Genomic DNA, 13,943 nt, shown 5'->3' on the forward strand with positions numbered 1-13,943 from the left:
TTACTGATTAAGATATAATATTTATTATCATTGACTTCTGAATCATTCATTACTGTGCGCAGGGAGGAAGAGATGCGGAAAAGTAATATTTTTTTATTTTGGTATGGAAAAATTATGAATTAAGAAAAGCTGCTTCAGAATTCCATTTCTTATTCCAATTCTATAGAATCCATCATGGACACCTCCAATACATCACCAAAGATAGATCGAGCATCGTATCTTCGAATTGAAGTTCCTTTTTCTACTGCTTTCCAGGTTTTTTGGAGAGATTAATTTCTTGATGGCCTCAGTAGTGTCCAGTTGTCCAGATCAGTGAAAAGATAATGACCATCTCCTACAATCCAATCTTCAGCGATTTATAAATTTTGGTTTGTTTCATTTTCTTCACGATTCCCACTCCTCTTACTTCCAATTTCGTTTTCTTATTGTTATTGTTCCTGAATTTCATCAATGGCTCGTTGAAGATCCTCTTTTGTTCCTAAATTAGCCAATACTTCAGTAGGTAGTTTTGTAGTAGATAAACGAGGGGCAACCAAATATTTCCACATAAGGGCAAAAAAAAAATAAATATGACGATTTTGTTTTTGTTCTCGAGACTTTTCTAAATCAACTCTTACTTATCCACAATAGGCTTAGAAACTCTTCTGGGAAAAGTTGATCTGTTTAATTTCAATAAACTTTTACTGATACTTTTAGAATTTACTTTTTCTAGACAGAGTCAACTCTTCCTTACAATCCACTTTTCTTGTAACATATATTCTTCATAGCCTGATATATTTTCCTATTCATGTTCGTTACCATTTTCCAAAAAATAATCTCACACTAATAAATTTATAATTGTTCAAAAACAAACGAAGTATTTACTAAGCAACTAATAAACACGTCGGGGACTCACATATCGGTACTAACGTAAAGTCTATGTATTAATATGTCTATGGTCAGGTCTATGCGTGGCGTTGCCCGTTACGTCAAAGTCTTGAAAACAAACGCCAAATTTCTGACGTTTAGTTACCAACTCTGTTGGTATCTGACTGAATATTTTTACAATCAATATTTGTAACACAGTTTAAAAATTTATCGGTAAGTCATTTTACCGGCAAATAAATTTCCAAATTATTAAACGAACTATATTAAAATTGTTCAAATTTTATGAACGTATGGATCTAATTTCACGTATGTTTTCAGCGTCACAAACACGGATCCGCGTTTATAAATAACAATCATCGGTTTTCCGCTTCGCGTAATTTTGTGGGATCGCCCCGAAATACGGAGAGTGGGGGATTACAATAGATTAGAGATCTCGCAAAACAATACAAAAGTGACTAACCATCCAAACACTGTGAAGTAGGTTACAGGTTTAGGCGTAGCAAGTGGAACTGTACCACATAACTCTAATATCTAATATAACAAATTACAAACACAAAATAGCAATCAATTATATTAAAACAAAACAGGTAGGTGAGTGATTAAATTGAAACTAAAAGCCGGAGGGGGGTCGTTGACACTTTGACAACATTTCAGACACGCCTTCAAAAACAATCCAGTGAAGCACCATGGCGAAGAAACCGGCAGTTCAAGCCCTACACAAAGTTATAATGGTCGGCAGCGGAGGTGTCGGCAAATCAGCCCTTACCCTGCAGTTCATGTATGATGAGTTCGTGGAGAACTATGAGCCCACCAAAGCTGATTCGTATCGCAAGAAGGTGCTCCTCGACGGTGAGGACGTCCAAATCGACATCCTGGACACGGCGGGACAGGAGGACTATGCCGCAATCAGAGACAATTATTTCAGGAGTGGTGAAGGATTCCTCTGTATCTTTTCTATAACCGAAGATGAAAGTTTTCAAGCTACACAAGAATTCCGGCAAGTTTTTATCTTATTTGAATTGTTGTTTAATGGTATTTTGTTGTTTGATTATTTGGGTTGAGATAAATGTTTTGTAATGTTTGTTTTTAATATAGGGAACAGATTTTAAGGGTGAAAAACGACGAAAACATTCCGTTTTTGCTAGTGGGGAACAAGAGTGATTTGGATGATAAGAGGAAAGTGTCTTTTCAAGAGGCGAGCGACAGGGCCAAGAAATGGGGTGTCCCGTATGTTGAAACATCAGCCAAAACAAGGGAACATGTTGATAAGGTAGAAAAGAAATTTTGATACATACTGTGATCCATTTGAGAGTGGGATACCCACATAAAATTTGTATATTTTATCCGACAGTAGCAAATTTTTTATTCAAAATCTAACTACACTATGGTGGATTAAGCACACCCTGAAAGGGGTATATAAAAAAAATAAAAAAATTATGCTGTATGTTTATTTTTTAATTAAGTTCTGTATGGAATTAAACTGTCAAGGAATAATTCTTCCAATATTGTTGAAAAATAAGACAATTTGTACTAATTTTGACAGTTCCATTTCATTTATTTCTACCGTGAAATTTGACTTGTATTGTGTATTACAATACAGTTAATACCATATAATTATTATAATATTCCAATATTGATGTTTCAGAAGATGTTTAATCTAGGGATGTAGTTAAATTTTCAAATGGGTTGCACTGAACTTATTTTCATTTTTTTTTTTTTTTTGACTTTTATTGTTTTATAAATATATCAATCAAAATATATTTTATATTAATATGCTAATAATACATTATTATTAATTTAAATTATTTGAAATAGTTGTTCATTTATTTTTTAAACTAGATTAGTAGTACATTTTTAAATTTCGTATATAAATAGCTAGTTATAAAAATAAAACTAGTTTTAGTTGTAATAATTTCTATTATAATTAGCATTAAAGTTACTGGCAATTAAATGTACCTTTATACTTTTACCCAACGTGTTTTAACTGTGATAATTATTTGATAACGAAAAAAGTACAATGAATCATCATGTGCTGATTCAACACAAAAGATAAATAATCTTACTCATATAAATCAACATCAATTTGTTTATAAGATACTAATTAAATTTTCCGCAGGTATTTTATGATTTGATGCGGGAGATCCGCGAGAGAAAAATGGAGGAGAACAAGACGAACAACGGCAGAGGGAAGGACAAGAACAAGAAGAAAAAACTGAAGTGCACAATCCTCTAAGTTGGTGTGAACGTGTAAATGTGTTTTAATTTTAGTATGCTTGAATATTTGCTTTACATGTACGTCTCGCAATTTTGTTATCAAAGATGGTTCTATTTCCGTATCGCCGAACGCGTTTTTTGAATGCGGACGATGTGTGGACCTTGATTTTTTAATTAAGGTTTGATCCTTTTTAGATTGATGGAGTTCTCAAAGCAGACTTTAATGATAATGTGAATTTAATCTGAAAAGAATCAAAATACTTATTTGTTGTAAGTTAAGATATACATATATATTATTAGTTTTTTACTTTTGAAATATACAAGTAAGATAAGTCACTGTCTAATTTTCACTGTTTTCGTTGACGGACGTGTTCAGTATATTATACCAATATAAACGGTAGTTTTTAAGTATTTATTGTTATTTTTGGGTTTAATTTTGTAAAATTATTTATAGACCAAAAAATTTTAGTTTTAACAACCACAAATACTCTTTAAATTACTTGTTTCGATGCGTCATCACAATTTTCTTGCACGTTGTGTTATTTGCGGTTTACGTATGTTTAAAAATAATCATAATCGAGCTTCTGTTTCATTAGAATAACAATGAGCAAACAGAAATATATACAACAAAGTTTTTATAACGAAATGTACTATTTTGGCTAATGTTTTTTTGATCTTAATGTTTATACTGCCAAGGCAAATAACAAAATAAATTTTATTCACAAAATTAACAGCTGTTTCATTTCAATAAAATGTTACAATACAAAATAATTAGTTTATTAAAATAAAAACATGTATAAATAATTAGGTGTTGCCAGCATCGATTGCGTAACACTTACACATGCACCCCGTGACTGGACAGTCCTGATGCTCACTGAAAACAATCCAAATTAACTAAACAATTGAGTGAAAAGCTACTGAAACATACTTAAACCATTGCAGCATGTGTTCAGCGTGTCCCCCGTGCCTGCAACTCTGACACCACGTGAACCAACTTTCGAAATCTGCTATTTTCGACTGATCTATGTCTCCCGTCGTCGTACCCATGTACATTAAACAAATTGCACACCTGGGAAGAGGTTTACGACAATTCGGACAGGAGGAAATCTACGACAACATTCATTAGTATTACTGTTGAATATTAGGTGAGGAAAAGTACTTTAACTTTGTTTCCGGTGGTTCCCATGCGGGAGTAAGGGCTCCTGCCTCTGTTTAAGCCGAAATAATCCGATATACTTTTACCACAGAAATTGCACGATAGGAAAACTTGCAGAGGGGGTTTCTCCATTGGTCGGTACATCGCCAGTTTAATATCGAATTCAGCCCGTTCGTGCCACAGTTTCCACGTATCCAGTAGATTTCTATAACTAAACCAAAACGTTTAAACTATTTTTAATGTAACAACTGATAATTTTAGCACCTTTCAATCCATAATTTAACTGTTTCATCGCCCAATTTGGTATAAAATGCCCGTACAGCTATTAAGGCTGTTGATTGAATGTCTGCCGTTACGTCCAAGTACTTTTGTAACAAATTTAGACCATCAGTATCATTTCCTGGAAAAATACATTCGTTTATATTGAATCAACTACTGTTGGACACAAATACCAGTTAATAAAAGCCCATCCAAGTTCCCTTCTTCTGTCAGTCGTTCAGTCAAATTATTTAAATACTCTATAAGTTTATTGTCCGGCAAGAACATGCATGCGAAAGCCACTCTGTCTCCTATCGAAATTCCAGGCTCGTTCTAAGACAAAATAACAATGAACTATTTAAAGTACCACATGCATTGGTAAAATCTTACTAAAATATTGTCGTAGTTGTGATTTTCGGCGGTCAAGAACGCAAACATGGCCTTCAAATAAGGATCAGTTATCTTTGACCTGGAACTCGTGCAGAACTGCTTCCAGACGCTGTTTCTGTCGTCGGAGAAGCCGGCCAAAGCCACAGCCACTATGTTTAAACTGGACGAATAGTCGGACGTGTCCGGCACTCTGGTAAGCAATTCGATAGCGGACTTAATTTTCAAATTGAACACTGAGATGGCTGCGGCCCTTGTGAACTCGCATTCTCGTTCTAAGTTCTCTAAATATTTAGGTAGAAGGTCCACCGGCCAGCCGCACAATTTGATAGCTTCTTCTCTGTCTTTATGCCTGAAATTGTTATTTAATTACATGGTAAATTATGTCTTGTCAACGTACTTGTAGTATTTAGCTGTGCCTTGACAGTTGGGGTTGCCCAGTTCTGCCCAAGTTTGAACGACCGTTTCGGATTTATTGTTTTCAGGATCGATGGTGATGATAGTTTTGACGCCTGGGTGTTTTATCGATGTTGCACGTATCGTACCGTCGTCCACAAGTTTCGCGCTGAGATATAGCCACGTCCACACCGTTGATAGCATGCCGTCATTGTCTATGGCACGTCCGTTTTTATCTAAATCCTCCTGGAAATTATCATATATAGTTAATTTGAAAGGTTTTCCACAAGAAGTACCTCTAATCCGTAATTGTTTTTAGCCCTCTCTTTAATTGTGTATGAAATATCTTCAGTAGAAAAGTCCTTAACGTACTTTAAAGTTTTGCGCCCGTATGTCCAAATAACGTTGGATAAAGGTGACCAGTTTAAGGTAATTCTATCGTATACGGTGTAGTCGGATATTACTCCTAAAACAGGCCATAATAATTATGTATAATGTGCATGCAACAATAAATGTTGTACCATTTACAGCAATGGATAAAAATCTATTCTCATCAGTGGGATGCCACGAAAATGAGGCAATATTATGAAATCCACTGCTAGGAACAACAACCCTTTCAAGTATGGCAGGCTCCACGTCCTCGTTGAGTACTGTGGCCTGTTGAATGTCATACAAATTCACGACAGCACTTTCCTTTTGCACAACTGCTATAGTATTTACTCTAAAACAACAAATTACATAAACACATCACTAGGGCCCTCGAAAACTTACTTTGTGGGGCACCATGCAATTTTCAAAATCGGTTTCATGGGTGGCATTACTAAAACGGGTTTTTCGAAGTTTCTGGTATCCCAAATGGATATCTGATTATCGTTATACGAGGCTATTTGTCTGTCATCCTTTGGATTAATGCAAACTCCGTAGACGGCTTTAGTGGCGGCAACTCTGATATGTTTCATGTGATCCCTCATATCATAAATCCTAATGTACTTAAGATTCATACCGCAGGCAAGTTGTTTGCTACAGTTCCTGAACCAGGAGACGCTGTGCGCGAACTCGGCGTTCCCGTACTCGGCAACGGGCCGCACGTAGTCTCCGCTCATGGGGAACGCCATCTTCGACGTGTTCTGATCGTTGGCCAGCTTCGCAATGTCCCAAACCAGCACCGAATTGTCCTGGCGGTGTTTGTCCAAAACGGCGGCAATTAAGTTGGGCTCGTTCGGATTAAAGCAGACCTCGTTACACTGGCGGCCGTGTCGCGGTACCAGTTCTTTGCCCGGGTAGCCGAATAGGTCGTACTCGGAGGGTCCGAAGGTGGAGAGGAGGACTTTGCCGTTCGATATGCCGATTGCCATCAACAGGTCTGAGTGCGGTTTGGGGTAGATGTCTATGCTTTTTACGTACAGGTGGTTCGGATTTGTCGCGATTATGTGGGCGCATGATGTGTTGGAAATTTTTGTCACGCCTGATACTGTAACGAAACAATAAACACTGTTAGTTGTTTTAATAATATCTTTGAATGAATGGGTAAAATTTAATATTCCCTGTGAACTATACAAACATTTGTAGCCATTATTATTATAGTAACAATTCAAATGTTAATTATCATAATCATAATTAATTTTATTTAACATAAATAATTTACTGTTGTTATTTTCTTATTCTATAAAATGTTACATGTATTTTTTTGAATATAATGTTTTATAAAAAATATATAAATTTATTTATATTTATTTCATTCTATCGGACTGTTAAGTGTCTAATGGATCAAAATTATTATATTTTATAATGAAACGACATTATTTAATTTTGAAACAAATGAATTAAGCAATGACAAGATGGTTTAAGGGAAATTGAGGAAGCTGACAGGTTTAGTGTTTCGTAAAGTAACTAGTAATCTGATTCAGGTTGTGGTCACTGTAGAACAGTAATCAAGATCACTATTTAACATTAACTGCTCCAGGATAATTAATCTACATTCTAGAAGACCAATAAGATACCCATCTGTTATTAGAAGCAATCGTGGAGAAGATTGGAATGGTGTGAAGATTTTCAAAACTGGATTCAACGTTTTATTCAATGACGAATCCCGATTGGGTAATTATCCAGATACTCGTCGAACAAGAGTTTGGGAAAGGTGGTTGAAGTTCAATCAAAATAATGTTGTTCAACTTATTTTGTCTCTACTCAACAGATTTAAAACATTTATAAACAATCGTGAGGGACAAATTCTTTATTTAAATTATTAAAAATTAATGATATGTGAATTATCTTTTTTATGTTTACATTTTAAATTTAACGAATATTTTTTCTTCAATTTGGTTAAAAATAAACAAATCTATATTATTAAATTTCCTATTTTATTTACATAAAGGTCAGTATTTAAATTCACTGGTTTACAAAAATGTTTTTTGACAGCTAAATATTAAATTTTTAGCCATAATTCATGGACTATTAAAATAATTTCTGAATATAGATTTCACATTCTTTTAAGCTTTTTGAATTGTTGTGATAAGTTCATTTAAACTTTAAATTTTACTTTATTTAAAACTTTAAATTTTTGTGTCGAATGTTTCTATAGGGTTGATGTCTAGAGGTTGAGGGGTTTAGTATTTTAACAACACTGATACAATTTTGTCTTTGGATTATTGTCATGTTGAAACACATTTATTAAGATCATCATTTCTTCAATATATAAAAATACATACATACATCACTGTACTTAAATCAGTCTAAGGGGCCTACACCAGAAGAATTGAAGTATTCTCATAACATAATTGAACCACCACTCTGTTTCACAGTGAGTACAATAATTTTTTATGTAGTTTTATCCTTGTAGATTGTTTAACATAAAACATTGGTCTGTGGTTTAATGAATCTGACCCTATGCAAGTCAAAATTAGACTTTTTTAGTGAATGAACCCCCATCCACCCCGAACCATCTTACAATCCATAAACTAATTTCAGCTAGATTTTTTTTAAAAACATTTTGTTGGTCAGTTTCTCAAAATTGGAATACTGGAAAGGATTGATTTTGTTAGCTGTAAACTCTTAGCCATCTGCCAGTTTTTGTAATGCTAAATTATAATTCTTCTTTTACTTTCAATTCAACCAATAATTAAATAATTCCTCTGATAAATAATTAATTTGAATTTACAGAGGCTTTTAATTTAAAGGTAAGACAGATTTTTAAACAATTTAAATATATTAACTAAATGCTACAATGTATAAAATAGTTCATATATTTTAATAAGTTGCCATAATTATGGACACTACTTTATATTATGTATTTTACACAATAAGTTAAATTGTGATAATTTTCCAGATAAAACTAATTGTAATGTATATACAACAGAACAAATATAAATGTTTAACTTAAGATATTTTTCTTATTTCAAATTTATTTTTACTTTTGTTGTTTATTATTGGCTCATCAAATTTTATTCATAATTTTCACTTTTAACTTAGTTATTTATTTGTTAATCCTAGTTATGTTTGAAATATTTTATTTTATATGCTTTCCTTTGTTCGGCAGTCAACTAATCTTAGTTAATTTAATATTTTTATCTGCTGTTGTTTCCAATAAAAAATTTATTGTGAAATTAGTGTAAACTATTGTACAATAAAGTTATTATTGTTTTTTTTTTGCGATTTCAAAATTGTAAATACATGTGAAATTTGAAACCAATAATTTCTATGCTTCTATTAGAAAACTAGTAATAACTATATGGATTTATTATTTAATTAGATCTAAATCAAGTAAAATAACAACATCCCAGTATCTAAAATTAGTTACCTTGAGTGTGAGAGTCCCGCAAGGGTTGGACTTCGTACAAAGTGATATCGGAGCCCCAAGTTATAAAACGGTTGGATATAGGAGACCATTGAATCTCCAGCTTTCCAGACATATTTACATGCCTAAAATCGCAAAAATAATTACAAATAAACAATGTAAACAATCTTGTAGGTTATGTTTTGTTATCGGTTTTCACTGTGGAAATGCGTGTTGGTAGATAATCAGAATCTCATTATATATAAAAAAAAATTTTACTCACGATGGCAGATCTTTTATGCTGAGAAACGAGGACGCTCTCACAATCTTTTTGATTTCACCCTCATCCATTATATCGTCTTTTGCGGCCGCATTCTAATATTTATTCGTACTGTTGCTAACAAACCAGTGCAACGCAACACGTTTATCTGTTTTGAATTTAAAAAATTTCTTTATCATTGATCAAAACATGTATTAATGTTGAACAACATTGGAAATCTATTAAATTTAATTATTCTTCACTTCAGAAATGGTGTTTATTTTAAAATTATATCCATTGTTGGGATGTCTGTACAAATAAAAAAAAATTACATAGTCTATTTTGTGAAAATAATTTATTGTTATTAAATAATATAAAGTATAACACAAATTATGTATATACAAAACAAGACAGATATTTATAAATCAATTAAAAACGCATAATACGCTCCATGTTTTGTACCAACGAAAATTCGTGAATATGAAAATTATGTTTGAACACTTGAATTCACCAAATAGGTAATTATTTGGTATTTGGAATTCACTCTGTTGTTTTCCTTTGTGAAATAACCTTACACTTTTCACGAAATATTTTCCAAAAATCAAAAGCAGCCCTTAAAATGATTTTGTGCGTAATTTATGGCATATCAATAGATTAACAGAAGGGCTTATACCTAGTTAATAATCCGGTATATATATAAGTATTGTGCGCACTTTGTGTTTACTCAAAAATGGGCACTTTCCACATTCAACAGGAGGGCCCCGTGAACGCCCTAGCCTTAAATCGTGACAACACTCAGGTGGCAATAGGAGGCAGAAACGGTAAGCACGTAAACATCAATCCCTCAACAATCAATTTCAATCCTTTGTTAGTGTTTAAGGTGTATGCAATCGAAGAAAACAAGTTTAGAGAAGTGTGCAACTTGAGGGCCACCAAGCACTTGAATCTGGGTTTTTCTTGCAACGATGTCGCGTGGAGCCCGCTGGATGATCAATATTTGGCCACCGCGGCGACGAACGGTCACGTTTGCGTGTGGAACCTGACGAAAATGGGGCGCGCGATGCAAGAACAAGACTATCAGGATCACAAGAGGACGGTCAACAAAGTAAATTTTCACACGTCCGACGCGTACAAGTTGATATCGGGCTCGCAGGATGGAACCATGAGATACTTTGATATCAGACTCAACGAGGCTGTGTCCATATTTTATAGGTGTGCAGAAATTTATTTACTATTTATATATAGTGTAACCATAAATTTATGAGCCACGATTTGACCAAACTTACTTTATTCAATTTTCATGTCTTGATATTTTATAATTAGTATTATAATATTTTGCCATTAGTTAATAAACTCATGCTCAAAGGTTAGACATAAGTTCCTGTTGATAACAGCTTGAATATTTGGTAGTATATCATTAACAATATCTCTGAAAGGCCAATATAACAAATTCTTACTATAATAGGTAAAACAATGATTTTGTGGAATACTTCCTCTGTCTTCAATTTCATAAAGTGATCAACATGTATAAAATTAAAGTGGATCAATTTTAATTCATCGCAGTTTAATATCTGTGACTTTTGAACATGAGTTTATATATACATATATAATATATCTTTATGTAAATAGCAATACGGAGAGTGTGAGGGATGTACAGTTCAGTCCGCACAACCCGTACACGTTTGCGGCAGTCTCCGACAACGGCAGCGTCCAAATTTGGGACATAAGAAAGCCCGACCGTCTCCAGCAGCAGTACACGGCGCACAGCGGTCCCGTGTTCGCCTGTGACTGGCATCCGGAGTCGTCCTGGCTCGCCACAGCTAGCAGGGACAAGACGATCAAAGTGTGGGACTTGCAGACCAGCAAACCGACTTTAGAATACACGATTCATACTATTGCGGCTATAGGTCACGTGAAATGGCGACCGCAGAGGAAATATCACATTGCCAGTTGTGCCTTGGTGATTGACTGTAGCATTAATATCTGGGACGTGAGGCGGCCGTACATTCCCTTCGCGTCGTTCAATGAGCACAGGGATATTGCCAGTGGGGTTGCTTGGAAGGGAGACCCGCATGTTTTTCTCAGCAGCGGCCGAGTAAATATATCCCTTAATATTATAATTGTTAATTTCATATGGTTCTGTTTTTAGGATTGCACCCTGTACCAACATTTGTTTAACGATGCTAGTCGACCAGCGAGTAAAGCCAATCCTCATGGAATATCCTTTAATAAAGAGGGCGAAATACTGTTCGCCCAAAAAGTTCAAACTAACAATTTTGCTAGCACTCCCAGCACAAACGCTCTAACCAAAGCGACAAATTTGATGAGAAAAATCTCCACCACACAATCCTTTGACACGTTCCATCAAGCTTCAAGCACTTTACAGCAGTTCATGGCTTCCAATCATCACGATCATCTTTCTGAAAGTGAATTGTTTGTCAAACTGGCGAAAAATTATATTTTGACTGGAAGGAGCGTGTCCGAAATGTGCGAACACAATGCTGCCGTGGCCAGAGAATACGGCAAATCTTATGTAACACCTCATTATCATTGCATTGCAACTGTCATTAAGTTTTATGTTTTTAGATGTCTGTGATATGGAAGATAATAAAAACTATTTATGGCGAGGAATTCATGCAGAATTCGGTCAACTTCGAAAAGTACGACGGCTTCGATACGTTCGACGGCAAAAAGGAGGACGAAAACGAATCGCCGGAGGAGAACGACAAACCCGACTCACCTGTTATGGAATTGGATGAAGAAATCGTCGAGACTGATCAGGCATCTCTAGGTGGTGACACGCCTATGGCGCAGTTCAGCGGCGGAGACGAAAGCGGGGAGACCGAAAACGAGGATCAGGTCGACCACGCCGGCGTCTACAGCAACGGTTTCCCGAACTATCTCAATTACCGATCCGGTTTGCCCAAAGGGGACTTCTCCTTTGGGGAGAACGAGCTCGATATGGAGATAGATGGGATCAGCACAGGTTGGTTGCGTTGCATGCGAAACTGTATTGCTTTCGCTTCTGGCGTTTAACTAGTACTTTCAGGTTCGTTTTCAGAGTACCAGAACGGATTCAAAAGCTACAACCAAATTACGCCACAGGAACTGAAGGATGCGGATTACTGTGCATTTCCTAGCGAGGCTTTTCCTTTAAGGCACGAGATAATGGACAGATCTCCACCGCCCGAACAATTTCCAAACAGACTGTCTCCGGAACTACCGGAAGAACCACTTCCTGCTATTATAGAAGAGCCTCAACCTTTACACATGTTGAGGGTGAAAAAACCAAAGAAGAAATCTGCCTGGGATCCATCCCAACTAGTAATAGACGCCTTGAAATATCATGCGGACATGGGCGACGTTCAATCTGCAGCTTGTATCTTAATTGTGATCGGCGATAACAGAAAATACTTGGAGAAACTGGACGAATACACTCAAGAGTTTTGGTTGTTAAGCTACATAGAACATTTGAATAGGTACAAACTATGGAATGAGGCTGCACAAGTGATCAAACTCTCCTGGTTACCATCAGTTTTCTCGCTCAATCAGCAAAGCACAAGGATTAACACCAATTGTAATAAATGTTCGAAACCGTTACAACGAACTGGTTGGCTATGCGACAGGTGTCACTCGTCTGAATCCTCCTTGTGCAGCATCTGCCATCAAGTCGTTAAAGGACTTTACGCTTGGTGTCAGGGCTGTTCACACGGCGGTCACGTTGCCCACATAAAACAGTGGTTTTCAATGAATATAAAATGTCCCACTGGGTGTGGGCATTCTTGCGAGTTTGGTTGAAATTATAATTTATTATGGAGGATCTTGTGTATATATGACTGAACGCGTTTTCAACTGAAACGTAAAAATTTTTATAAATATATATTATTTAACGATTAATAAAAACAAAAAAATTAATGGTATTTTTATTTAATAGTTCTCCTAGTTATAGCATTTAACTACTACTTTCAGGTTCTACCATATTATGCTGAAGGAACTGGATGTGGATTACCGTGTGTTTTCCAGCGAGACTTCCTTTAGGACATTATGAGCGGTTCTCCAGCGCCCAAACGTCCCAAGAAAATTGTTTCCGGAACACTCGGAAGAACCACTCCCTGCTATTACAGAAAAACCTCAATATTTACACATGTTGTTAATGATCCTCTTTAAAACTTAAATCTCAAAATTGCTTTCCTAAAAACCAATATCTGGTTTATAATTTATTCTCAAAGAAAATATTTGTATGTATTGAAAACACGCTCTTATAAGTAGTTTAATTTAATTCTAACATCCAAGTAATTTATTTATGAATACTCTAATAATTCACGGTTCAATTCTATTACTTGAGAGAAGATTAACACGACTCGAAAACGACCAAGAGTGTTTATTTCCGGATATTCTAATTGAATTATTCGACTGACCGATTCAAAATTAACACAAACTATTTTGAAATTGTTGGGGTTTCGTTTAACTGAGGCATTTCAAAGTTTAACGTGACTGTAATTAAAATATCTAACTCATATCACATGCGAATTATAATATAGTTTGCTAGTATCCAACAAAAGTTTAGTTGGATATTCTAAAAAGTTTTATTTGTTTACCAAGCACTAATTATAAGACAAATTAAGGACTTTTGT

At 35.1% G+C, this 13,943-nt stretch overlaps 3 protein-coding genes across 5 annotated transcripts; 2 read left to right on the forward strand and 1 right to left on the reverse strand.

Moving 5' to 3' along the window:
* The first annotated feature begins 974 nt into the window (after window positions 1-974).
* Window positions 975-3,812, forward strand: LOC109599574 (ras-related protein Ral-a). 2 transcript variants are annotated; one of them, XM_020015583.2, is made up of 5 exons: window positions 975-1,080; window positions 1,186-1,458; window positions 1,522-1,864; window positions 1,963-2,137; window positions 2,984-3,812. In XM_020015583.2, exons 3-5 carry the CDS (start codon window positions 1,554-1,556, stop codon window positions 3,098-3,100), a joined length of 603 nt encoding a protein of 200 aa, XP_019871142.1. In that variant the 5' UTR covers window positions 975-1,080; window positions 1,186-1,458; window positions 1,522-1,553; the 3' UTR covers window positions 3,101-3,812. The 2 variants fall into 2 exon arrangements, with proteins under 2 accessions (XP_019871142.1, XP_049824276.1); XM_049968319.1 differs by having other exon boundaries at window positions 1,186-1,454.
* A 30-nt stretch (window positions 3,813-3,842) lies between these two features.
* Window positions 3,843-9,485, reverse strand: LOC109599573 (GATOR complex protein MIOS). The gene is made up of 12 exons (XM_020015582.2): window positions 9,334-9,485; window positions 9,075-9,196; window positions 6,050-6,749; window positions 5,800-5,999; window positions 5,575-5,744; window positions 5,283-5,524; window positions 4,886-5,234; window positions 4,690-4,828; window positions 4,502-4,637; window positions 4,241-4,448; window positions 4,010-4,188; window positions 3,843-3,955 (listed from the first exon to the last, which is right to left on the reverse strand). Exons 1-12 carry the CDS (start codon window positions 9,399-9,401, stop codon window positions 3,886-3,888), a joined length of 2,583 nt encoding a protein of 860 aa, XP_019871141.2. The 5' UTR covers window positions 9,402-9,485; the 3' UTR covers window positions 3,843-3,885.
* Window positions 9,486-9,852: 367 nt separating this feature from the next.
* Window positions 9,853-13,224, forward strand: LOC109599571 (GATOR complex protein WDR24). Of its 2 annotated transcripts, none has more exons than XM_049967745.1 (6): window positions 9,853-10,130; window positions 10,182-10,521; window positions 10,939-11,404; window positions 11,459-11,842; window positions 11,896-12,295; window positions 12,359-13,224. In XM_049967745.1, exons 1-6 carry the CDS (start codon window positions 10,040-10,042, stop codon window positions 13,105-13,107), a joined length of 2,430 nt encoding a protein of 809 aa, XP_049823702.1. In that variant the 5' UTR covers window positions 9,853-10,039; the 3' UTR covers window positions 13,108-13,224. The 2 variants fall into 2 exon arrangements, with proteins under 2 accessions (XP_049823702.1, XP_019871139.2); XM_020015580.2 differs by having other exon boundaries at window positions 9,854-10,130; window positions 12,371-13,224.
* Window positions 13,225-13,943: the final 719 nt, after the last annotated feature.

The sequence above is a fragment of the Aethina tumida genome, chromosome 5 (assembly GCF_024364675.1).
Source record: "Aethina tumida isolate Nest 87 chromosome 5, icAetTumi1.1, whole genome shotgun sequence".
NCBI classification, from domain to species: Eukaryota; Metazoa; Arthropoda; class Insecta; order Coleoptera; family Nitidulidae; genus Aethina; species Aethina tumida.